The 25937-nt window shown below is 40.3% G+C and overlaps 1 protein-coding gene across 1 annotated transcript in view; it reads left to right on the top strand.

Annotated features, from left to right (window-relative positions):
• The window catches only part of COQ8A (coenzyme Q8A), a 571755-nt gene that overhangs the window by 276416 nt on the left and 269402 nt on the right, over positions 1 to 25937 (top strand). The window contains exon 10 of the mRNA XM_044059595.1: positions 12698 to 12791. Within this exon, the coding sequence (XP_043915530.1) occupies positions 12698 to 12791 (94 nt within the window). The remainder of the gene's footprint in view (positions 1 to 12697; positions 12792 to 25937) is intronic.

Raw genomic sequence — 25937 nt, 5'->3', positions numbered from 1 at the left:
CTCATCCTTTATCTCCTCACACCACCACAGATTCCACTCTCTTACAAGTTAGCTTACCTAATTATCCCCCACACATCCAAACCCTCATCCTCTTTACCTCCTCATCCAATTAAAACCTTAAAATCTAATCCAAGGGACAAGCACTAGCTAAGACTTATAAGTTTCTAAAGCTCATAATCAGATTTCAATATAACCTCGTTACAGATGGGGACATCCATCCTAACCCTAGCCCATCTCCACCTGGTGACAGTAGTGCCTACACCACTAAACCTCATCATAAACTAACCCTAAACAGTCCTGCAAACGCTCTCCTGACATTTCACTTGAACATTCGAAGTATAAATAATACAATCCCAAGCCTGCATGCCCTCTTAGCAGTTCATTCCCCAGACATAATGCGTCTTCTAGAAACCTGGCTTAAACCTACTACTGCTGATAATGAGGTATTACCCCCGGGCTAAACCATATACCGATTTAGACCGAACAGCTAAGAAGGGAGGTGGGATAGCAGTTCTTTACAAAGTGTTAATAGAGATCCAGTTCAACCACCCTCATTTAATAATGCAGAAATCCTAATTGCCAAACTGCAAATTAACAATAAGAGTATAAATATTGTCTGTATCTACACCCCCCCCCCCCAGGCAATAAAATAAGCAGTCTGGAAGATATCCTCCAAATAATTATCCACTACCTTCCCCCAAGAAACCAATGTTCTTGGTGACTTTTAACACCGACTGGTGCACATGCTCAGCTGAATCCCCTGTCACCCATATAAATATGTTTGTGTTCACCCAAATAATAACCTCTCCCACTAGGATTAGTAAACCCACCAACAGGGAAAGTATCTTAGATTGGGTACTTATCAATAGCCATCCAAGCTTGTATACAGCTGGGAACTCTAACCAATGACCTAAGTGATCATTCACTAACTTATATTGTTAAGCATAATGCAGAAACCCACCACAAGAGTACGTACAAAACAATCAGAAATAATAAAAAGTCAGTCCTACTAACTTCCTAAACTAACTTAAGTTGGTCAACTGGTCAGTCCTAAAAAATCTCCCACTAGATGAAGCCATAACTTTCTTTAACAATAAATTCCTGAGCATCCTTGACTCCCATGCTACTGCACATACTATAAAGACTAAATCTAGTACTGCTCCATGGCTCACAAAGGAAACTAAGATAAAAATCAAACTTAGAAATATAACCTAGACCAAATGGCGAACAACTAAAGCCCACCTCGACCAAGTGCGATATCGTCAACTTAGAAATTATACAAAAAAGCTCATTTTGCTAGACAAAAAAAACTACCAGAACCTCCAATTTAAACACCAAAACAATCCCCAAAAGTTTTGGGCAGGTATTAACCGACTTCATCCAGGATAATCTACTACCCCAACCCCATCAAACTACACCCATGAATCCCCTAAAACTGTTGCCACTGCCTATATTTTGGTGGTTTTTGCCACTGCCCTTAATAGCTTTTTCACTGAAACTATTCAGTCCTTAGCTAACCAACTTACTCCCACCCACTCCTCATCCCCCCTTTAACTTCCAAACTGTCTCTACCACTTTTATCCGATCCCTTATCAAAAACCTAAAACCAACCACCCTTTCTGCTGACCTCCTTCCTGAAGAGTACCTACAAAAAGCTGCTGACACCATAGCATTCCCCATCTCTTTCCTAATCAATAGAACACTAACTGATGGAACTATCCCCTCAATCTGGAAAATATCCCATGTTATCCCACTCCACAAAGGTGGAAGTTCAACAGAACTGTCCAACTACAGACCTATTGCCATTCTATCACCACCAGACAAATTAATGAAGTGCATTCTTAAGCAACTTATGGACTGTCTCATTCAGAGCGGTCTGCTTGCCAACTCTCAGCATGGCTTTAGGCCACATCACAGCGCCTGCCCTCCTTTCTTTTACAAATGCCATATTCCAAAATAGGAACAACAGGTTATCTTCAGCCCTATTTTTAGACCCATCGAAGGCCTTTGATATAGTCCACCTCAAATTACTCATCCATTCCCTAAAATCCATCTCCCTAGATAACCATGCTAATCAGTGGTTCCTGTCCTATCTGAATGGCAGACAACAGGCTGTATTATGGCAGGGCAAACTGTCCACCCCACTACCTCTCATCTTTGGTGTTCCTCAGGGCTCTGTTCTAGGTCCTCTACTCTTTTCTGTCTTTATCAACAATCTTCATACTGCCATCCCTGATTCAACCTGCATTCAATATGCAGACAAATTCTACCATGATCTGTTTGGCCTCCTCCCCTTTAGACCTGCAAACCTGAACACAAAACACATTTAACACAGTTGAAAATTGGCTTTCTAATCACTGTCTCTTTAATCCCAACAAAACAAAACTGCTATTGTTTACCCCCACCAGTAGATCCACCCCATTTTCCTTCTCCATTACATCCAACAACTGTACCTCTCTCTCTCTCCAGATGACTATACTAAGCTTTTAGGAGTAATAGTGGACAATAATCTCAAATTTGATCTGCATATCAATAAACTATAAAAAACATTATTAAGCTTGGCTCATTATATAGAAGCAAACCTCACCATTAGCCCACTCACACCGACTCTCTACCCTTCTATATGCCTGCCCCATAATCTCCAATTTGAGCAAAACTGAACTTAGTAAGCTCTCTCACTATTACAACCATATTTCTAGATTTGCCATAGGCTCAACATATAGGACACATCACTGTCAAAACCTCAGTCTTCTCGGGTGGCTAGAACTGCCTAGCCTACTTCTGTTCAATCAGCTTATAGTAGCACACAAAATTCTGTACCACCTTGAAAATACTCTGGCACTCAGAAATATCATAAAGCCATACAGTAATTCAAGGCAACTACGATCATCTAGTAAAGTGTTGGTCCAAACCCACAAAGCCATTAACTCCTCCGGTGACTCCCTGTTTGCCAACATCATTGGTAAAACTTGGAATTCACTTCCATCTAACCGTAACCTCAAACCTTCATTAAGTCTCTTCAAAAAAGACCTCAAACAGTATTTTAAAGAGCACTGTCTTTGTCCCTGGAGTAACCCTGATTAATCACTACTTATTCAATGCCTTATTTAAATTAATATTGTACGCATCTCTTGCTCATAATAGCTTGCTGCAACCTGTTGTTTTTGTATACTATTACACACTGTGTATAGAGTACCTATTAGAGGGCTTTGTAAATAAGTTTGACTCATATCTGTTATGTTCTGTCTGGGTTATCTGGAGCTTTTCTTCCCAGGCCTCCACTGAAAATGGACATGTGTCCAGTCTGACTATCGTGGTCAACAAATGTAAAATAAATAAACTGCAAATATGTTAGCTTGTTTGCTTTCTGCTGACAGCTAGAGGGCAACTATGCATTCTTTTCTTGGTGAAATTTACAAAGATTCATTGCTGATTACATTTCCATGGAGACGGGCTGTCTGCAGGTGCAAGCAGTTAATCTTGAGAACTCTTTGCTGAGGGAAGTACAAAATTTAATGGTATAACTGCAAGCAGTTCAGTGAAAAACGGTTGACATTATGCAAAGTGAGTAAGAGGTAACCTCCCTAGCAGCCCTAATACTGTAATGCACTTAATAGAACAATGTACAGTTTAGTTTTATCTAAAGATAGACAGTGATCCTTTTCTTAGGGCTAAAAGTTAGTTTTCTGAAAGCATACAAGCTATTTTTCATCTCTGAGAGGGGAAGAGAGATGAGAAAAGAGCAGACTGCAATCAGTGCAAGTGGGAGCACTTCTGTAGTATGTGCTTTAGCATGGTTAACCTTAATATTAGGCTAGATAATGCCTGTAGGTGCAACCACCAATTTGGAGCAGTTACTTTCTGGATGATTAAACTTCATATTTTAAAGATGAACATAGCTTTGTGTGTTTGTTCCAAGTTAATACAAGATGGAGGGTGTTTTCTATTTGGTTTTTTGTTTGAGGGGTTTCATTATAACAAAAAGTCTTGAAAATGTGATATAGGTTGAAATGGTGGTGAGAAGAAACAACTGTATAAAATATCATATTCAGAAAAACTGTTGTGTATGATAGGTGGGAGCAATAGCTTTTTATGATGGCTGTGCTGCTATATTATCCTGGAACGTGAATGGTTGTACAGGTATAGATAAAAAAATAGAGTACTGAATTATATTAAGAAATGCAGAGTGTAAATAGTAATGTTGCAGGAGATGTATTTGGGAAGAAATGAGCATGTGAATTTGATAGAGGATTTCAGAATGGATATTCAGCAGAATATTAGGGAAAGAAGAAAAGGGAAGTAATTATACTAATTGCTAGACGGGGGCCCAGTGACAGATGAGGAAAAAAAGACAGAAGTGGCAGATGTGTATTAGTAATGGACTGTTGCCAAGGCAGGAAGATTACAATGTCATGTATTTATATTCCCCTGAAAAGCGTTATTATGGAGCTTAAGAAATTTTTCCGAGAAATAAGCAGCTTTCAGCAGGGAATATTATAAGTAAAGACTGGAATTTGATTTACAATAGTGAGAATGTATCAAAGGGACCTAGAAGGGGAAATGTAACAAAAGAGGGTAGATTTCTGAACAAATGTATGAAAATATTTGGTATAGCAGATGTGAATTCAGTAATAGAAACTGAGAATTTACATATTTCCCAAGATACAGTAACTCTCAACTCTCCAGATTTCCACAGAATGTCCATATTTTAACTTATGTTTTTTGGTCTTTTTCTTATAAAATTTGTTTTTCTGGCAAATTACTGAGGACTGAAGTCACTAATGACATACATTTGAGTTTCAGACCTCGTATCCTTCAGAAAATGCAAGCTAACACAAATTCTGTTAGTGTAGCAACTTTCTATGTTTATAAGAACAATAATTAAAATCTGTCCCTATTTTTGCCCCCCCCCCCCCCCGCACTGTTTTAAGAATTGTCCAGATTCCTTGCACTAAGACGTTGAGAGGTATGGACTAAATTGAAATTACATTTCACAGGAGCATGTGCATTTAATTGAAAGCTTTGACACACATCCAGTAACTTTATTTTTCTGATCACGCACCAATAAAAACTAAAATAAAAATGCAGGGTAATGAAGTAAAACTAAGACAGTGAAGTTTTCCCACCTACCTGTTAAAAAAGAGGAATTTAAGGAATGGGTGTAGTGGAAGTTGTCTGAGAGTTATTAGGGAAGATAGAAGTGTCTTCAGAAGTTATAACTAGTGACTGGGAAAAATGAAACTGGCGTTAAAAATAGGGTTGAAATAAGAGAGAGAGTGATGGTTAAACTAATAGAAGTTAGAGGGCCTGACAAAGGTTAAAGTATTGCAAAATAAGGTGAATCTCACAGAACAAGAGGAGGAGCAAATGCAGAGTGCTAAAGAGAAAGTAAGGGAGTATGTGGATAATATGCATGAGTTTGGATGCCGAGTATCTGAATAATATGCATGAGTTTAGTTGCTTAACTGCAATCTATTTTTAACAATTCCAGAGCAAAATAACTAAGCACAAATACTTGGGCAACAGAACATTGAAGGGGTTGTCGCTAAACTTAGGGAACCTATAACAAGAAAAATAAGCAGAGATGCTGTAGAGGTTTTAGAGCTATCCCGGAAATTTTATGAACATTTTTATAAAGCAGAGAGCTGTGGAAATCAAGAAAGAGTACAACTGGAAATATTTATGGAAGACTTAATTATGCCAGCGTTGGCAGTAGTAGGCTCAACAGCTAACCGTTAAGATAGGAGGTGATGAGATAAAAAGTGATGTATAATCAGTCTTCAGGAAAGTCTCCAGGAACAGATGGTATTCCTGTGGAAGCTTGAAATTAGAGGGGAAGAAAGTGATAAAGATCTGGAAGATTTTGTTTCAGTATTTGAAAAGGTGGAGAAGAACCAACATCTTGGAAAGAAAGCTGTGGAGGCTGCATTACCTAAAGATGGCAAAGGTTCTTCAGACCCAACTTCATATACACCCATTTCAATTTTAAACCACAATTAAAGTATTTGTTTAATCTAGCTAAAAGAATGGCAGAGATGTTCACAAAATTGATGGCTATGGGTATGTATGGATATGGATAGCTATGGATCAGTGTGGTTTTGTGGAGGGGAGGCAAACGTTTAACAACATTAATAGAAGAATGATGATCCAGAGGGAAGCAGAATGTGAGAAAATACTTATATTATTGACCAGTTTTGATGCAGACAAAGCATTGAACAGAGTAAGCTGGTATTTTGAATAGGGCATTGGAACCATTTGCCTTCCCTGATACAATAATAAGGTTAATTAGAATGATATATGAAGAATCAAAGACAAGAATTAAAATGAGAAGGTACCTCTCAGATAAGCTGTTTTTGAACAGGGGAACCAAACAGGGTGTCCTGTTTCCCTTTTGTTGTTTGGTTTATATAGTCATTGGCAAATAAAATAAGGGACTGAGACATGCAAGGATATAATTTGTATGGTAATCAAGAAAAGATGGCTTTATTTGCAGATGAATCTTTGTACCGGATTCATCCAGAAAAGGACATATCAGTGTTGTGGAACATTTTGAGACAGTCCCAAGTCTTTTTGTTATATAAAATTAATGAAGTTAAAGGCTGTAGCCATAAATATGTACCCACACACAATTTGGTTCAACAATACCCATATTTATGGGGAAATAAGATGAAGTATGAATTAAAAAGGCTTATGATGTGGCAGCTAAGGATATGTGGGAAAAGACTAAACAAATGATCTTACAAAAATTAGGAAACTTTTTTGGGGGGGTATATATAGTAATATACAATCAGTGAAAATGTTGTAGCCCCTTTAGTCTTGTATATGGGTCAGGCATACTTACCTGGGGAGAAGTTGTGGACAGTAATTAATAAAGACTTGAGGCAATATATCTGGGAGGGAAAGAGGGCAAGAATTAAGTGGGATAATTTGATCCTTCCAATAGAACAAGGTGGTTAGGGTTTACCTGATTTGAAGGGATATTTTAGAGCTACACAGACTTGTGTACATAACACAAGGAGAAGGTTGTAATTCAAAGTGGAAAGGAATAATAATGATGAAGCAAAGTTAAAGAAATGGAGAGTGGGATTTTGGATGTAGAGCCTCCTAAAGTAGCAGAAAGTATTGTAAGAACTATGCCAATATTAGAATGAAGAAAGGTTTGCCAATAGGGATGGCTGCAAGTTAGGGGTACAGAAAATAGGCAAGGGGGCTGGAATTGATTGGAGAAACCTGGCAAAGGAACCAGGATATTGAACAAATACGTCTAACAGGAAAAGTAATTGGGTGGGATGAGGCCAAGAAGACATTTCGGTTGCAGGCTAGAGACAGTCTTCTCTACCAGGGCTTGATCTGAGGGGTACAGGCAGAGAAAGACCTGCTGTGGTACAGTTTTTAGCGGAGTCTAAAACAGAAGCAGCTGTTTAAAAAAGGGATAGTTAGTAAGCAATAAAATATTGCATAACTAAGAATCAATCGGAGGAGGTTAGAAAAGATTGGGAAGAGAGGCTGGAAAAGCAATTTACAAGAAAACAATGAGAAGACATATGTATGGCTCCTAAGTATATAAGAAAGTCCATAAGTTTTAGGATCTTTGTTCATAAATGTTTGCATAGGTATTTTTATACCCCAAGCAGACTTCAGAGAGTTTTTCCTCAAGAAGATAGCAAATGTTGGAGGTGTGATGGGGAAGAAGTAACCGGGAACATATGTTTGGGGAGTCTAGGTTAGAGTACTCTGTAAGGAATTTTTAAAATCTTCTATCAGAAATATTGGGTGAGCAAATGGCTGTAAGTAGGGAAATTAATCTTTTGAGTTGGGATACAGGATCTGAATTGTCTAGACATAAGGCTTTATTAAGTTTAATTCTGTTGGTTGCCAAAACAAGCAGTTACTAGAAAATGGAAACCAAAGTCTACGCTAACTGTAGTTGAGGTATTGAATACTCTAAAAGAGATAAAAGAACTAGAAGAGGGATCTTTAGAAAAGGGAAGGAGCAAATTACATAGTAATAAATGGAAATCGTGGGAACAATACATGCATAATAATGTTCAGGAGGAGGGAGAGTGTGGTTTGAGGAAAGGCAAGGAATTCAGCAATTTTTTGCAATGTTGGAATGATGATAGCAAAGAAAATGTGATTTATATTGTACTTAAATGGAAAATTGTAAAAAAAAAAAAAAATTCTGTTACTGTATGTTGGCCTGTGTCTTAAGTGCTAATTTAATAAAGTTGCTTAAAAAAACAAACGAGTTATGAGATATACATACGTGGTACCCCATACTAAATAGTGGGATCCTGTTTTGAAATGCGAGTGTAATAAGGTCCATTTTCTATTGTTTCTATGCCTTATTGACATTGTTTTGTGTCCAGGTTAAGCTGAGAATTTGATATACATTTTAGTGCCTTTTTGTATAGATGTGGTAGTGAATCAGGGCTGTATAGAAAGGTATGACTAAAAAAGTTAGTCTTATCTAGAGGTAGGTATCTGGTTTCCGTTTGCATTTTCTAAGTATGCTGACAGATATTGTTCCTTGGAACTTATTTTTTTAATATAAACCCAGTTATATGATGTTGGTCTGTGTACTTAGTATCCAGATTGCATATTTTCAGTGGTGATCACTTAACTGAGTCTGGTAATGCACATTCTGACACCAAATTGCTAGGATTATTGACTGGTGTCCAGTGTAATGTCCTTTTTTACCTTTTTGTTCTGTCCAGTTAGGATGTGACGCAAGTTGAGAGAGGCCATATAGATTAACTGGAGGGTTGAGCAATTTTGTTAGGTTTGGTGGGTATTGCATTGTTCATTTCATAATGACGTATCCTAGTGTTATGTAGTTTTGTTTTTTGTTGGATTGATCAAGATGTAACGTCTTGTAAGATTGTGATATTGTTAGTTGAAATGTATAAAGTAATGATTTGCAGTATCTTGCATATATATATTAAAATTTATTTTTGATTTGTTGGAGTTTAGGATGAGTAGTAATTGACAATGGTTTGAAAATCTAATTGTTAATCGTCCTCTTTGAGCCTCTGTTTTCCTATTGTGCTATAACCAAGTAGCAATACTCTTAATTGTTTTAAGCTAACTTTCTGTATTGGTCTATGTTAAGAATATAGTGATCTGTCCAGTTGTGCAAGTCTGCTGTTTTGTTGCATGTACGTTTAGTGGTAATAGATTAAATTGTGGCGGTAGTTTCATGTGTAATACCTTGTTTTGATTATGCGAGTTATAGAAACATTCTATCGCCACATAACAGAAAGTTTACATTTAGGGGTATGTGATTTTAAAGAAGATATTGCCTGACTACTTTTCAAGTGTTTGTGTGAGTTGAGAAAGGTTTTGTTGGCTTGCATCTACAGCAGATCAAAAATAGGCAAGTGCTAGGACAGCAGGTAAGTTAGCAGGAGTGACTGAGGAACTGTATGCATATTTGAACTGATTTACTACTTTTCTGTTGCTGCTAATGTTGGTGTTGTGTAGTTACAGAACATTGTTTTATATAGCCTAAGAGATGTGACAAGTGGTCAGTAATGTTGAAAGTCATATTTTTGCTTTAAAGTGCTAATTTGTTGTGAGATGATGTAGAACATGGGTGGAGGGGATGGGTGGGTCTTTGGGCACATAACTAGTCAGAAGAAAGGGATGGTGGCAGAAGGGGGGAGCGAAGTAGGCCACCAGTCAGGTGGAACAGTAGCCAATTAGTGAACATGTGCACTGATGGCAAAAACCAGAATGGCAAAAAAATTGCAGATAAGTGGAGGAGGAATTAAAAACAGTAAACCAATAGATTCTTCACTTTTCCTCACCAGTTGTGATGCAGAATGTTGTCAGTAGCTGCAAAGTGCCAGTGTTTGTGTGAAAATGCGCACAGTGGAACTAGATATGTTATTGTGCAGACTTACTTGCAGTATACTGCAGGGGAATGTTTGGCTGTGACTGCAAAAGATAAGTTAGGACAGAAAGGTAGGACTACATTCTTTTTTTTTTTTCATCTAACAATGAACTTTAACTCAATGAACCAGTGATGTACAAAACGTGATGTGAAGTTGTTAAATCTCGCAGTTTACTCTCACTAATGGGTTCGGAGCCGATAACAAAGCTCAAAGTTTGCCATTCGCTCGAGACCAAGCCCTTTATCCCATGATTCACTGCTGGAATTACCCAGATCTAGTTTTGATAGGATAGTATGTGTGTGTGTGTGTGTGTGTGTGTGTGTGTGTGTGTGTGTGTGTGTGTGTGTGTGTGTATATATGGGAACACTTCACATAATCGAGTTATTAAAATCTCGATTTGCATATGGTCAAGACCATATGATCGAGATTTTAATAAATCGAATGTGTGTAGTGTTCCGAAATAACACTTTACTTACCTGAATACATTACGTGCACAAAGAGGCAAGTATTGTTGCATGCCTTGTGTGTACGTAATGTATTTTTTGTTTCGTGGTGTTGGCAGGAAGTAAAGAAATCTCCTGTTTTGCGCTTCCGCATACAACGCAAGACGGGAGATTTCCCATCTCCCCACTGTAGCGCGATCTTGGAGTTGGTATATTTAAGTAGGGGGGGGGTGTGGGGGGCACAGTTTTAGACTTGGATTTAGTTTTAGATAAGTGCCCTGTGTTGGCTTGTTTTTTTCTATAGTGTTGGCCTAATAGTTGGCCTTGTATTTAACCACATTCTTAGGAGTACTTTGATAGATAATTTCTTGAGTGTGTTGTTTCAGTTGTTTAAGATTGTTTAAATTGATAATAGAGATGTCTGATGAGAAAAAGAAGCCACATCCTAAATCTGGCTTCAAAAGATGTCCGGATTGTGGACAAAAAATGTCAGTCACTGACTGGCATGTTCAGTGTGTTTATTGTCTGGGTGCTTTACACCTCCAAGACTCTTGTAGTATCTGTCACTCCTTCTCTTTCAGGGTACTTTTAGAGAGAAGGGGAAAATTAGTGGATAGGGGTTTACTTCAGCACCCTTTCTCAGAAGCACTGGGTGACCAGGATGGTGCTAGTAGATCCTCAAAGTCTTCCAAGTCTTCAGGTGACTCAAAAGCATCGGAAAAGGCTAAAAAATGGAGGTTGTAGGGTCATCGGTTCCACTGTCCTCGGAACAGAGTGTCCCTTCTGTTCGGAGTCAGCTCACAGCTTTGGAGCCGGTTTCTGAGATTCCCTCATCTCCTCTGCTCCAATCAGCACCCTCAGTGCACTCCTCGAAGTCTTCTGTCAGCCTCTCAAATCCGGTTATGGACCGGTTGGTGCAGAAGCTACTGGCAGTATACTGCAGGGGAATGTTTGCCTGTGACTGCAAAAGGTACAAGTTAGGACAGAAAGGTAGGATTACATTGTTTTTTTTCACACCCAACAATGAACTTTAACTCAATGGGCCAGTGATGTACAAAATATGTGTTTTCTTTGATGAAAACCTGCAGTAATAATAAAGCACAAATGTTAAGACTTCAGCTTTAGGGAGTACTAAATAGAAGACTTAAATACAGTACTTTTTTGGGAAGCCATAAAAAAAATAAAGAAAGAAAGAAAAAGGAACAGGAGAGACCCCGTAAGGACATCCATGATTATTTTTGCAAACATATGAAGACCTGTCATTAATGAATATGTCTCACCTCTTCTGACTGGAGATGCATGGTGCAGAAGACCAAAACATTTCAAGTCTGCTTGGTAATGAAGGGAGGTTGATTCACTTGTTTGAATACATGTGTTAGGTTAGAAAATATAGAATTTATCATTCCTTCCAACTGTGCAGTACAATAATGTTTCTTTCTTGATAGGGGATGCAGGTTCACAATAGGGAAGCTGAGACTGATCAAAAGTAGGTGAGATGCTTGCCCTTGGCTGACTATCTTGTGCAGGTTAGAAATTATAGGATTTGTCTTGCAGTCCTAAGGGACTAAGTAAAATAGTTGCAAAACATGTGCCCTTGGAGGGTTTCAATTGGGCAAAAGTGTTATCTTTCGGAAGTCTACTGTTTGAGCTGCTCTACTACTGGATTGCATCTGTGATGGGTATAAAGAGTTTATAATCAGAAGTTCATGGACTCGCAGTCAAACCAGACAATGTTGAGATGAGAGCACTGAAAACTAAAATTTTTTCTGTCTTTCGGCTTTTCCCGGGTAGGGGTCGCCACAGCGGAACTCTGGTCTGCTAATGATTGGTAGTTGATTTTTACGTGTCGAGTTACCAGCCCTGACACACAACCTTCAACGAAGGTATGCCCATTCACGCATATCTCCACGCAGAAGACGCTCTAGCTGAGAATCGAACTGGACAGTGTCTTACTGTGAGGCGACAACGCTACCACAACACCACCACCACAGGTCACCGAAAACTAAAATAATAAACCTAAAATAGTTAATCATGGACTCGTTAACAACTGTTCCTGGGTCCATAGCAGTAGAGAAGTTCACGGTTCAGTATATTTGCAGGATTGCGTGTTTTCGATATGATGGTTTTTGGTACATTGATTTTGACATGGGTTCAACAGTGCAGTCCTTGAACTTTTGATGAACCCATATTAAGATATAATTAGCATGCTTTAAAAAAGTTATTTCTTTCCTCCCTTTTCATGGTTTGTAGAGTCTTTATTTATTTTTTTTTGATGATGAAAATCTTGTATTTGATGTGTTTTTTTCCTTTCCCTTTTGATTTTTCTTAAAATTTTAAGAACTCCCTTTATTGTTTTAGGTCTGTTTCCTGAGCACTTAATTGAGGTTTTGAGTCGCGAACTGGCTTTGGAGTGTGATTACAAACGAGAAGCTGCTTGCGCTAAAAAATTCAGGCAAGTGTACACCCCTTTGTTATTGTATTTTTTTATTGGTTTTCAATAAAGTGGTTCCTTTCTTCCTTTGAGCTTATTGATTCTTATAATAACATGGAAATAGTGCATCTCGACTTTGTGCCATAGTTGAGAAATTTGGCAGAAGTAGAATATCTAAACAGGTATATTGAGCAGTAATGTTGGTGTGGGCTGTAACCCAAGTATTGCTTATAAGTCAGGACTTTTTTCATAAAAAGCTATTGCTAATTTTGTTTCCATGGTGCACATATTTTTGTTTTGATGTGTGTATGCAGTACAACTTTAGTATCTGTGTGGTTACTGTGAAAGCATATTTTATACTAGCTAACTTGAATTAGTTGATGAGATTTAAAGCATCTTTGAATGATTATAACTGTAATATTTTGATTGCTTTAGTAGTACAGATAGTTTGCTTTCAAGGTGTGGTAGAAGGTAAAACTTGGCTTCATATTTGCTTTGAAAAGTAGTTTGGTATATATTTTGTTTTATAGGTATTGTGTAGCAGATAACTGCTTGTGGTCCTGTGTTTATTTGTCAATAGTTTGGCAATTTAATGCAGAAGATTGTCTTTGAGTGCTAATAAGTTTTGTCCTACAGTCATGGGTTTGATTCCTCCATCTGTACACCGACTCTAAGCAAGTCAGTTAAGTAGATTTTTGATATGTGACCCAACTGCACAGAGATATTTGTCTTGTGGGTTTACCTGATTAAGAAAATGCCCACCCCCCCAGAAGGAAGAAATAAATAAATAGAAATTGAACAAGTGTTTCATTGTACCATCCATGTCTGAGAGTACGTGGTAAGGGATCCTGTCACTTTGTACTTTTCAGTTAGCCATAACCTTCATTGCCATTTAACAGTCTTCCACTTATCTTGAAATAAGTTATTTCCCTGCTGTTAGTTATTACTGGTATTTAAACATTAATAGCAAATACACTTTTTTCTGTGTTGGGCAGTATGATTTCTAAACATTTGCCATTCATGATGAATATTTAAATATTTTCTGCCATAATTTTGTCAAATTAGCTAATGTCTCCATGTAACTCTTATAATAAGTGCAAGTGTGGGAGGTAAATTGTACCTAATGGTCTAATTTTGGAAATATTCTTTCTAATATCCTTAGCTTAGCATTTTTCAGAATCTTACCTAGTCTCTTTGCTCAGAGGTGTGTGTACCTCTAGCCAGGGATTATCATAATGCCATTTGTCAGACTGGGAGAAGATTAAGTAGCCCCGTGCTTCCCAGTTCATTTCCATACTCATTAATTTTGAATATTGATCCTGGTGTATGTCGTAGGAAAGTTATGTTCACAGTACCTAAAATGTATAAACTGTCGTACTGTTTTGGTGAACAGATCATTGGCTGGATCCACACTGATGCTGCCTGTAGCGCTTTGAAGAAGGGCATAATGTGAAGCATTGCCACAAGTGTCAAAGCTTCAGCCAGGACCCTCACAGGAGATGTATAGAGAGAGATACTCAAGACCTACATCAACGTGAAGGTGGTGGCTGTGCAGGGACCAGCAAGAAGGTCCTTCACATGGCCCTGGGCAGAAGAAGGTATGGGATTCGGAAGCCATCTTTGAGTCAGCTCATAGGTCAGCTTTGGATACTTTAGGTAGCAAGCTCACAAGAGGGAGGGCTAGTTCACCTTTTACCTTGTAGTAATGAGAGAAGCACGACATGTCTACCCCCAGAATTACCGGGCAGGAACACATCATGGGGTGGTTTCCACCCTTCTACATGTGTGCCCTGAATAAGAGTCCCCAGCCAACTTTTGTGATCCCTCACGTTTGCGGTGAAACGCCTTCACTGGTTGAACTCTGAACTGTGAGGTCTTCTCTTCTGGCCCCATCTACCCCTTCTATCAGTAAGGCAGAACTCACTGCCTAGGGTTGAAAACACACACACTGATCCTCTTGCTCCAGTCAGTCCCAAGAGATCTATCCAGATAATGGGTATGCAGGCAGTGTTCGGTACCTGATGGAACTTGTTCTTGGAACTCTGGCGTACACTCACTTGCACTAAAGACTGTACACCTTTGGATAGTATAGTTTAATTTGCTTGCCTAACTCCACAGAACCTAATGCTGCATTTGATATGCTGTGCTACAAGTGATAGAGCCCAGTCAGTTGCTGTTTGCTCATTGCCCTGTATTTCACATTGTTTGGTAGCTCTAAAGGTAGAACAGTGATGAATATTCCCTCCATTTTCCTTGGGAAAAGAATTGTGTGGGTCTAGAGTTCCTTGTGTCTCTGAAACAGAGTAATGAGATCTCTCATGTCTGTGGTTTATTGTTCAATAATCTCTTCCTTGCGGAGACCCTTTCTTGTGATGTGCAGTGGACTGGTATTTTGCTCTTCTGCTTTCTCTCCGGAAATGGTTAAGCTGGTATCTGAGGAAGAATGATGAGAAACATGGTTGCCACCCCCCACCCCACCACTGGAATATGTCATGAAGGATGCCATTTTTGCATTCTGGAGACATCCAGAATCAACATCCAAGAAAGTGAATGCCCTCTATGATTTATCTGAGTGGTGTAATACCCTGACCATGTGTCCCAAGGCTGAAGAAGTCAGAGACCACATCACCTTTCCATAGGATAAGAGAGTCTAAGGCTTTGAACAAGATGAGCAAGAGGATATTCTTCTCTGCCACTTTGGGACTGCAGCCCTTTAACCGTTTGCCCAACATGTTCCAGTTGAAGTCCCCCTGTTTGGATCATGCTCTGAAAAAGCTGACAAGACCCTTTGATTGTGACCTTGAGGGAGACTCTGTAAAAAGACCTTACAATGGCTTCCACAATTGTTTTCATATAGTCTCTATAACTTTAACTGTGCTGATATGTCTAGGGCAGTAGGTTGCTTTACATGTCTGTTCCAGATGGGTATGGCTCAGGCTGTCCACCTTCAGGCATGAGCTTGGACAGCTCATTCTGGGTGTCCTTTTCTGGTGTAATATACTTGGTGGGCTTCCCAAGACCCATTAAAGACCTGCAAAAGAAAAGCAGGGCATGACCACTATAAAGTATTACTCTGGAGTGCCTCCCTGACTTCCTGCACTTTTTCCAGACTTCCATTTTTACAGTAATTGATCCCTCATCTGATGAAGAGAGGTCTGTATAGCATCAGGTAGTGTTACTTTCCCATCTTCAGCGGAATCTCCTTGAAGGATTTTTCTGCCACTACTACTTGCAGCATTAACTACTCCGCAGGATTGCCTTTGAGAGTCTGATTCCCTAAGTTTGCACCAAAGTTCTCCTCAGAAACATGTTTATACAGGAACCAGGTAGCCTCTACAGACCTGCTGGAGCTGGCCAAAGCAACTTCACAAAGGGGCCATCAAGCATGTCCTGTCTTCTGAAAAAGACAAGAGGGTTCTATTGGGTCTGTTTTCTAGTTCCAGAATGGATGCGAGACTTCTATTCTATCCAATACCACTCTTGATTTTAGCAGGCCATTTCTTATGTCAGATTTCAGTTGGTGACTTTATAGGAGGAGGGTAGAGAGAACAAACTAAGCAGAAGGGTAGAGAGAGCAAACTAAGCAGAATACAACTCCTGTAACAGAAAGTTGAATGGTGTCATTGGACGTGGAAGTATCAGTTTTTGGAGTCTGCATAGGAGACTTCAGTTTGAGAGGCCTCATTTTCTGTGCAAGTTGTTACCCTTTGCTTCACTACCTAGAATGTTCTCAAAAGTATTAGCTGTGGTGGTGGAAGGAACTTTTTTTTTTTTTGTCTTGCCTTACCTGGTTGACTGGCTTCTGATGAACCTGTTTAGGGACTGTCCTTGGCTTGGGCATTAACTTGGTTACAACTGTGAGCGAGTATGTTCTTCCATGGCTGGGAAATTGCCTTTTTAGGCACTCTTCACTGTCCTTTATTTCTTCCCATAGAAAGTGGCCAGAAAGTCATAACACTGTCACCCTAGGTGAGGTCACTAGAGAAGGTCCAGGCTGTGATCCTGCTGCACCTCTTGGATCTTGCTACAATCACAGTCTTTATAATTCTACCTTCACACCTTAGAATGTAGGTGTTGCTATAGACTGTGAGGTGTCAGTGGCAACAAGACCGTCATGTCTTTTTTCTGAACTTTTTGTTTGTCCGAGCCTAACCATTTGGTCATAGAGTGGTGGAATGTCCCCACCAGTTTCACTTTCAACATTTCCACTCAGTAGAACCTGTTATAGCTTCTAATGATGGGTGCTTTCTATGTGGGTTGAAGACCTCACCGAGATCCTTCCTTCAAGAGCAGCACCTCCAGGATTGGGGGTGTTACATATAAAACTTTTAGAGCTGTGAGAACAGTGTTAGTTGCCCTAAGTGCTCTGCAGGGAGTGTTGAAAACAAAAGCCTTCACATTTCTGTTGGAGAACTGGGCCATGGTATGATATTTGAACAAACAGAGCTGCTTGCTATATCTCCTGTATAGAGAGGTCAGGAGGTCAGGAGAGTGTGACAGGGAACCACAGAAGTGAACAGCTGCCAGAGTGGTGCTCTCTTTTGGGAGAAGTTAATGCCCTGGCAGACATCCAGTCACACAATTCCTGCTGCTCTAGTAAAGAGTCATCCAGAATGGGTAAATTAGAGAATGGCAGTTCAGAACTTGTTCTTTCTTCCTTTCAGCAGGGAAGTAGGAGATTGCTATAGACATGTCCTGTTTCTTGAGCCAAGTAGATTCCTATGCACGTTTCAGTTATTTTCCCCGATTGTATGCCTCATCGCAAATATTTCAGAGAAGACTAGAACGCTTGCTTATTGCCCCTTTGTACCAAAAGGGGGTGTGGGTTCAGGATGTTAAATCTCTTTCTGTAGAGGAAACTTAACCCTGCAGAAGCTAGCAAGCTCACCTGTCCAGACAACAAACCACTGCACGTCCAGGTCTTGATTGTGGTACAGACTGCTTCTACTATACTTTCCAGCTGTGGGCTTAATGATGAGCAAATCTGTTACAGTAGAAGATAGTCATCTACTTGGATGCATCTGTCTGGATGCTGTCCCACCAATCATCCTGCATTATTTCTATCACTTATATTTTTAGATGTATATGGGTTTTAATGCTGTCGCTTGTCAGGAAGGTTTTTCAGGACATCCACCTCAGTCTCCTTACTAAAAAAATAGACACACCCACAATTAGTTACATTGCTTTTACACCTTAAATTTTCAAACTTTATTTGCTTGTTATTTTGTGTGTGTACGCTCGTACACATGTGTGTACTCAGGTTGTGTAGAATCCATTGTATTGGTCATCCCCCTCAAGACTGTATGTGATGAGCTCACATTTATTTAAATGACCTTGGATGAAGAACATGCATCATTTGTGTTTCCTCCCTTTGTAGCAGCTATCCTTGCAGAAATATTTCTCCAGAATTCACACAGTACTTGGATGGAGTTTTAACAAGCAATCTAAACAGATAGATGATGGCAGTTTTCTACTGGTGATGCCTCTTTCTGTGAAGTATGATGGCACTACCATCTCTATTCGGTACTGATCTGCCTCATTGCTCAAGTTACCTTTTTGTACTTTGGGTATCCAGGGTCCTTTTTTTCCCCTTTCTTCTGCTTTCCCCCCCTACTTTTTTTTGTATGTTCTTGCTTGTTAGTAGGATTATTTTGCATTGATTTAAGCCATCACGTTTTAGACCATTCTCCCATCTTGTAGACTCCTTTTCCATTCTCTATGTGCCCTGTCTTGTATATCTTTATTTCATTTGCTAAACTGCAAACTTCCCCTTCATACCTTCTGCAGTGTCCCTTGTGTAGACAATGGAGAGGATTGTGCCAAGTAAGGGGCATCTGTGGCACACCACTAGTAAAATGGATTATTTATTTAAACCAAGGATGCCTAACTGGAAAAAAAATCACAATAGAATCCAGGGGGAAAGTTCCGTGGTTGCAAAAGGAAAAGAACAGGATTCACCTGCATATAATGTCAAAATGTGTAGATTGCAGTATTTATAAAACATGTAAATAATAGCAGTGCAGTATTTATAAAACATGTAAACAATAGCAGTGCAGTATTTATAAAATATGTAAACAACAGCAGTGGAGTAAAAACCCAACATAAATTTCCACATTGGCCAGTTGTACGCAAGTACCCATTTTCTGAGTTAACACTGGGGCCACTGTCTGAACATGACTTGCTCAAAGTTGCACACTTTTATATCAGAGTTAATTCTTACTTTGACCTTGTGTGCCCCTTTGTCTAGCCAAATCCATGTCCCATTCCCAGACTAATTTGTCCACTGACCTTGGGGGAAGTGTTTTAAATGTTCAAGTCCCATCCATGTTTCCTTTAGGATTACTTGGAGTCATTTGGCATAACCTTTTGATATGAAATTATGCTGCCTTGTATCCATGAAATCATAAAACTTACAGGATACTGTGGCAGGGTTAGCCTTCCGGTGGTGTAAACCTTGACTGTTCAAGTGACACCCCAACCTCATGCAAAAATGGGGAAAAGAGATTGTGGATGGATGTATACAGCTTACAGGATCCAGTGAATCCCACTGATTTGTAGATATTTCAAAACTGTCCTTCAGCTGAGATTTCTTGAATTTGCCTACAGCTGTCATCAGACTGAAAGGTTGAGTTTTAGCTGATGTTCTTCATGTTTCACTCTTGCAGCCATCACACTTGGGTTATCTGCCTGCAGGTAGCCTTCAGTCGGCCCGAATACCAGAGACTTAGTATTTCTGCGTCGGATGCTGTCGCTTCTTCCTTGTCGTCAGGGTTATAAAAACAGGCAGCCGACTACATTACATCAGTCTTTCTTGCCGAGAATGAGCCCGAAGCAGAAGCCGTTCACTAGTGCCGGTCGGCCGCTACCTGAATTTTCGTTTTCGAGATGAATAATCCTAAAGTCTTCTAAAGCTAAGTACCTCGTTGGAGATCCTTTTTTCTTGCTCTAACCGATGTCAGAAAAAGTTAACAATGGTCTTGCCTGTGGAAAGCAAATACATCACAGAGATTTTCTTTCTTACTGTGTCACCTGTTTAGGCCCAGACCACGACGTCCCTCGCTGTCGGTTTTGTGCCTTATTTAACACCTGAACCATTCGTCGTCTGGCTCTCTTTGTCGCTAAATTCTTTCGCTCCCAATCTCTGTATTCTGAAATGGCTTCGGTAAGCCATCCGACTACCGATCTTCTGAAAAAATGTAAGGATAAAGACAGAGACAGACTGCATAGGTCCAAAACTGCAGACTATGCTTCTGTTAGCTAGTCGCCAGTCCGCCGGTACTCAGTGAGGTGCCTTTGTAGCCCCTGATGCCCACTTCAGTGGATTCACATGCCTCTGCTGAGACCCATTCTGAGTTCGGTATGCCGCGAGATGCTTCTTCGACTATGGAACCAGCGAATGTCTCTACCTTGGATGGGTCCCCAGCCACTGTGCAGGCACTGGCTTCTGAGGCAGTTTGCCCTTATCCGCCTATGAGGATTCAGATGCAGAGGAATCCGTTCCCTCTGCCTCCCATCCAGAGGATTTTTCTTTTGGTGAAACCTTGCATACTTTAAGAGAGCATTTCCATTGGGAATACCAAGACTATCCTCAGTCCAAAAAGAGACTCAGAGAATTTTTAGAGTTGCCTCAGCACATGCCTTTAGCTATTCCCCCTGTCCTGCATGTTGTAGATGTTTTCATGGAATCCAGTGTTACTTCAGACACTTTACATGGTGCCCCTAGGAAACCAGACAGGTACTACAGAGTACCAGATACAAGTTTCTTTTCAAGAATCCTACTGCTGACCCAGAGATCATTTCCCAGAGGCCTAAAGGTATTAAGGCTACTACAGCCAAAAATCCCATCCCTTCAGACAGGGATTCCAGAGCTTTGGACAGATGGGGTAAGAAGGTATATACCTCTGCAACTCTTGTTATCAGGGCATTAAATTGCCAGTTTCACATGCTGGAAATACCAGCAACATATTATGGAACTTATTAAACAAAAAGTGGTAACTTTTCCAGATTGTGCAGAAAATAAAGAATTGCATGAGTTTATGCACTCTGCAAATCAAGTTAGTAAGCATACTTTGCAGCGTGGCTTTGATGCTCTAGAAGCATCTTGCAGGCCAGCAGTCACTGGCTCTGTACTGAGAAGATATGCTTGGCTGAAGGAGCAGACCTTGCCAGATCATGTAAAATCTAAATGACTAGATGGTCCTTTGAAATAAGGACTGTTTGTTTGGCACCAAAGCAGAAGAGATTCTTAAAAAGATGGAAGAAAAGGCTAAATCTATGCAGACTGTTAAAGAATTCCTACAAGTGCAACCCCCTAGATTCAGTAGACATTGCCCTTCAAAACTCTGGTCCTTCCAGCCCCCTCCAGGCCTTCCCAAACAAGACCCAGGGGAAACGGACCACCCAGACTACAGTCTCAGGGTATGCAGAGATCTAAGCAATGGAGTGCCCCCACCCCTAAAGCAGGGAGTGTTAAGCCACCTCCTTATGGAAAAAACTCTCAATGGCTTCTTCACTATATTCCCCATCCCTACCCAATTGCTTATGCCCCTAGGAGGAAAACTTGCCTTTCATGCAAAAAAACTGGATGTCCATCACTCAGGACCAATGGGTCCTCAACATTGTATCCCAGGGGTACAAGTTTTATTTCCATACACTTAACACCAAGCAGGTTTCCAGACCTTCCTCCAAACCAGTGGGCAGAGGCTCAAAACCAAGTACTTTCCCTGCTTCAATATCAGAGCTATTCAGCCTGTTCCAGTAGAGCAGAGGGATCAAGGATTCTACTCCAGACTCTTCCTGGTACCCAGGAAAGAGGGCTCTTGATGCCCAATCCTGAATCTTTCACCTTCCTGGTGGTACCAAAATTAAATATGCTTACCTTGCAACAGCTTCTCCCTATGTTAGCCAAGGATGCCTGGTTAGTCACCCTAGACTTAAAAGAAGCCTATCTGCACATCCCCATAAGGGAGTCGTGCAGGAAGTGTCTACGTTTCAGGGCAGGGTCTATGCATTATCAGTTCTGTGCACTTCCCTTTGGCTTATCTACTGCGCCCAGGTTATTCACAAAATGCCTGGCTCCAGTCATTGCATACTGCAGGCAGAGAAATATCCAAATTTACCCATACTTGGACGACTGCCTGATTTTAGGCAGACAGTCAGGAATTGCTGCTTCAGCACCTGGCATTTGTAAAAAGCCTTCTCACTTCATTGGGGTACACCATCAACGAAAAGAAATCACAACTGGTGCCCCATCAAAAAATAGTATACCTGGGAGCAAGCTTGGACCCAACTTCCCAGATGGCATTCCTCACTTCAGAAAAACAGATCTATATGACAGACTACTTCAAACAAATGGCCACTAGAACCCAGCCCTCTGCAGGAGGCCTATCCTTCTCCATTAAGATCCATGCCTCTGCCATCTTGGCTCATTACAGTACTGAGCCACCTCTATTCTCTCACCCTCTCATCAAACAGTTCCTGAGCGGGGCAAACCACTAAGGAGAGCACCCACCCCTGCTTGGGACCTTAACTTTGTACTGGAAAAGCTCACGCCTTCCCCCTTTTGAACCTGCTGCTTCAGCAGAGTTAAAATTCCTCTCTTGGAAAATAGCCTTGCTTCTAGCCATCACTTCAGCTAGAAGAGTGTCTGCGTTACAAGCACTGATGGCTGTGGAACCCTTCATTATTTTCCATACTGACAGGGTTTCCTCAGGGCTTAACCCTTCCTTTTATGCCTAAAGTTGTATCCAGTGTGGCTCTCAACCAGTCCATCCATTTGCCAACCTTCTTCCCTGATCCTCAAAATAAAGGGGAAAGGATACTGCACTCTTTGGACATGCACAGATAGCTCAGATTCTACCTTGATAGGACTAAGCCTTTCAGAAAATCTGACCAGTTGCTAGTCAGCTTTGCAACAGTGACAGAGGGCAAGGCCATTTCAAAACAAACCATTTCCAAATGGATAGCACACTGCATCCATTTCTGCTACAAGCATCATGGAAAATCAACCCCTCCGGGGGTCAGAACACATTCCACTAGGGCTACTTCTACCTCTACAGCATTTCTCAGGGGAGTCCCTGCCAGGGACATCCTGGAAGTTGCTACCTGGAGTTCTGTACACACCTTCACCAAGCATTACCACCTGCCTATCTTTTCCAAATCCAGGGTAGGTTTTGCTACAGCAGTCTTGCAAGGCCTACTAGCCAGCCCTAACTCTTATTGACTGCCTCCACCCTTCCTCAGCTTTGGGAATCAACCCAAGTGTTATGGCTGCAACAGTGAAACAAGAAGAACCTAGTACAGTTGTGTACACTTACCATAAATGTAGATGTTTGAGTGTTTTTACTGTTGCAGTCCTGGTTTACCTCCCTCCAGCCCCCTGGTTTTCTCTCTGTCTCTCCTTTTTATGGCTATTCCTACTGGTATTGGTATTTACTTTTTACTGGTGGTATTTTCCCCACCATATCCTAGCTCCCGAATTGGGGCAAGAAAAACTGATGTAATGGTGTCAGCTGCCTGTTTTTATACCCATGACGACCTGATGTCAAGGAAGAAGTGACAGCAATCCGACGCAGAAATACTAAGTCTCTGGTATTCGGGCTGACTGAGGGCTACCTGCAGGCAGATAACCCAAGTGTGTTGACTGCAACAGTGAATACACTCGAACATCTACATTTATGGTAAGTGTACGCAACTGTACTTTTTCTTGCTTCCGTTGTTATGATAAGGAATCCTAGGTGTCCTGTTTCAGACCTCACAATCTTCTTTATCCGTAAGAAGTTCTCTCCCCAGTTCTTGAGTTCTGGTGTAAAAAGGATTGAGACTATCCCACTTCTCTGGTTGACGGATATAAAATGTGTAAGTAAAGTCTCAGCGAGCCTTCATTACATTGTATATTTTAGCTTCTTAAATGTCCTTCATGACTACATCATCTGTGGAAAGACAGATATCAGTACCATGTTCCTGGCTGCTATTGCTATGTTAGCACTTCTTTCTAAACAAGGTGAAGAAATTAATTTAGCATTTCAGCATCCTTTCTGGTCACAAAGTCCAAAACTAATGTTTCTTGAGAAGCTTCTCTTACTTGTTTTTGATGCCCCAAAAAGGGCTGTACTCCGCATGTCCCTGCTGTTCGATGTGACTGCATAGCATGTGTTCCAGTTTAACATCAGGTTTATTAAAGCTTCTTTTAGTATAACATCCTGATCTTTGTCATGCTGAGGTTACAGTATGGCATTTTCTTATGCTGTATGTCGTCATTTGGAGGAGATCTCAACAATAACACCTGTGCAGATGTCATTTCCTTTTTCAGTCGTCTTTGTAATCCATAATATTTCATTTACTTCCACTCGCTTTTTCATTTTATTCTGTAATTTTTCTGTAATCTTAGTGCATTTATTTTCTCAGTCATGATTTTCCATAAACCATATTGATTACTACCACTATATGCATTTATGTTCTTTCTTTAAATCCTCAAAATCAACATCTTTTTGAATTTCTATTTTCACATTTACCTCATCCAAGTTTATATGCAGTGTACCTTTTCGAATTTTACTAATGTATACCAATAGCTACTCTGATTTTATGAATCAACTTAGGATTTCTCTGCTGATTTCTTGTACTCTTGCATTAACGAATGCAAATGTTTGCTGATAAAGTACTTAAGCACATTTAGGATCCTGGGTTCTCGTTATACCACTGTAGGTCTGCTTTTCTCCAGGCTTATTCCCATACATAGTGATGACTGACCTTATGCTTTGCACATGTTTAAACCGCATGTCAGAAGCTGTTGTGCACTGCAGCCTAACCTCATCTGTGCCATGGGCAAGAAGCACCTCAGAGAACATTATACTATTTGCAATTTGTCTACGGTGATGTCAAATTTAAAAGCTGCTTTTACACTGTTGGCTTTTTTCTCAGCCAGTTGTCCCCTAGAATGAGTACTGACATCTTACCATATTTCCCATACAACCAACCCTTTAGTTATTATTCACTCTCTTGACCCTTCCGTCCATAACACTGGGCAGGTGCCCTACCTGGCTATCCCCTTCTCATAGTTTTGCAGTCCAGACAATGTAAACCACAAAAGAGACTTAATTCCTTAGGGTCCCTTCAGTTGTCCTCCTCTGAGCAAGATCCCAAGTCTTAGTCTCAACAGGGGGGCACAGCTGTGCCAGGTCAGCTTAAGAACTGCAAAACAAGTTATAGTTGTAGTGATTTTCTACTATTACCCTGCTGGAGTCCACTGTTCACTTGTTTGACAACCTTTGGAATTATTTTGTCTTGATCAAATACTGTGGTATGTCATGGAAAATTCATGTTTGATACCCAAGAAATACAAAGTGTAAAAGTGGTGGCTGGCAGTTTGAGGTAGGACATTTACTGGTATTGCATTTACACTTTGGGGAAGGGTATTCTAGAATGCTATAACGAGCCGTCTGCTATTCCAACTCAACTTCACATACTCCTTAGTTAATTCCACCCACACTTTCTCACAGTGAATATCTACTATCCTTACCTTCCAGCATCCTGTTTATAATGGCACTTATCAAACACAGTGGCCCACAAAAAACAATCGTATTGCAAGACTACCCTTTCCGTCATACATTACTCGTATAACCCACTCACATAACTGTTTGACCACTGATGCTATCACAGCAATAAAAAGCAACCTCTCCCAGAGCCTCCCATTGCATAAAACAGTTCCAAAACAAGACACCCCCTGCTTTAGCCACTGTATAAAGCCTGGCACCATCTTAAATATACAGCTTCCGACAAGGATTGACCCATTTATAAGTTTTACTGCCTCCTTACCCGAAGGAATAAAAAACATACCTCTTTTTCTACATCTGTCTCCTTGAACAAAGTATTCCCTGGGACATAAACTCGATGTAATGGAAAAAAACGCATTTAAATTGGAGACTCTTCCAATTTCAAATATTTCTAACAAAGCAGAAAAAGATGCTATTGGAACCTAGTCATTATTGGCATTGGAAACCTCATCAGATTTTTCCCGTGGCTGCTGTCTAGATCCTCCCACTTTTTCTGTAAACTAATCGTCTGTTATATAATAAATAAATAAAAGTCCAGCAATCACAACATTTTAATAGTAAAACTTTTGCTATTAGATTAAAAAAAGGCAGGAAGAGGCAGTCCTCTACCAGCATA

The sequence above is a fragment of the Protopterus annectens genome, chromosome 1.part2 (genome assembly GCF_019279795.1).
Source record: "Protopterus annectens isolate FY-2018-M chromosome 1.part2, PAN1.0, whole genome shotgun sequence".
Lineage (NCBI taxonomy): Eukaryota > Metazoa > Chordata > Ceratodontiformes > Protopteridae > Protopterus > Protopterus annectens.
Note: the sequence above shows the minus strand (reverse complement) of the source record. Positions and strands in the feature narration are given on the sequence as shown.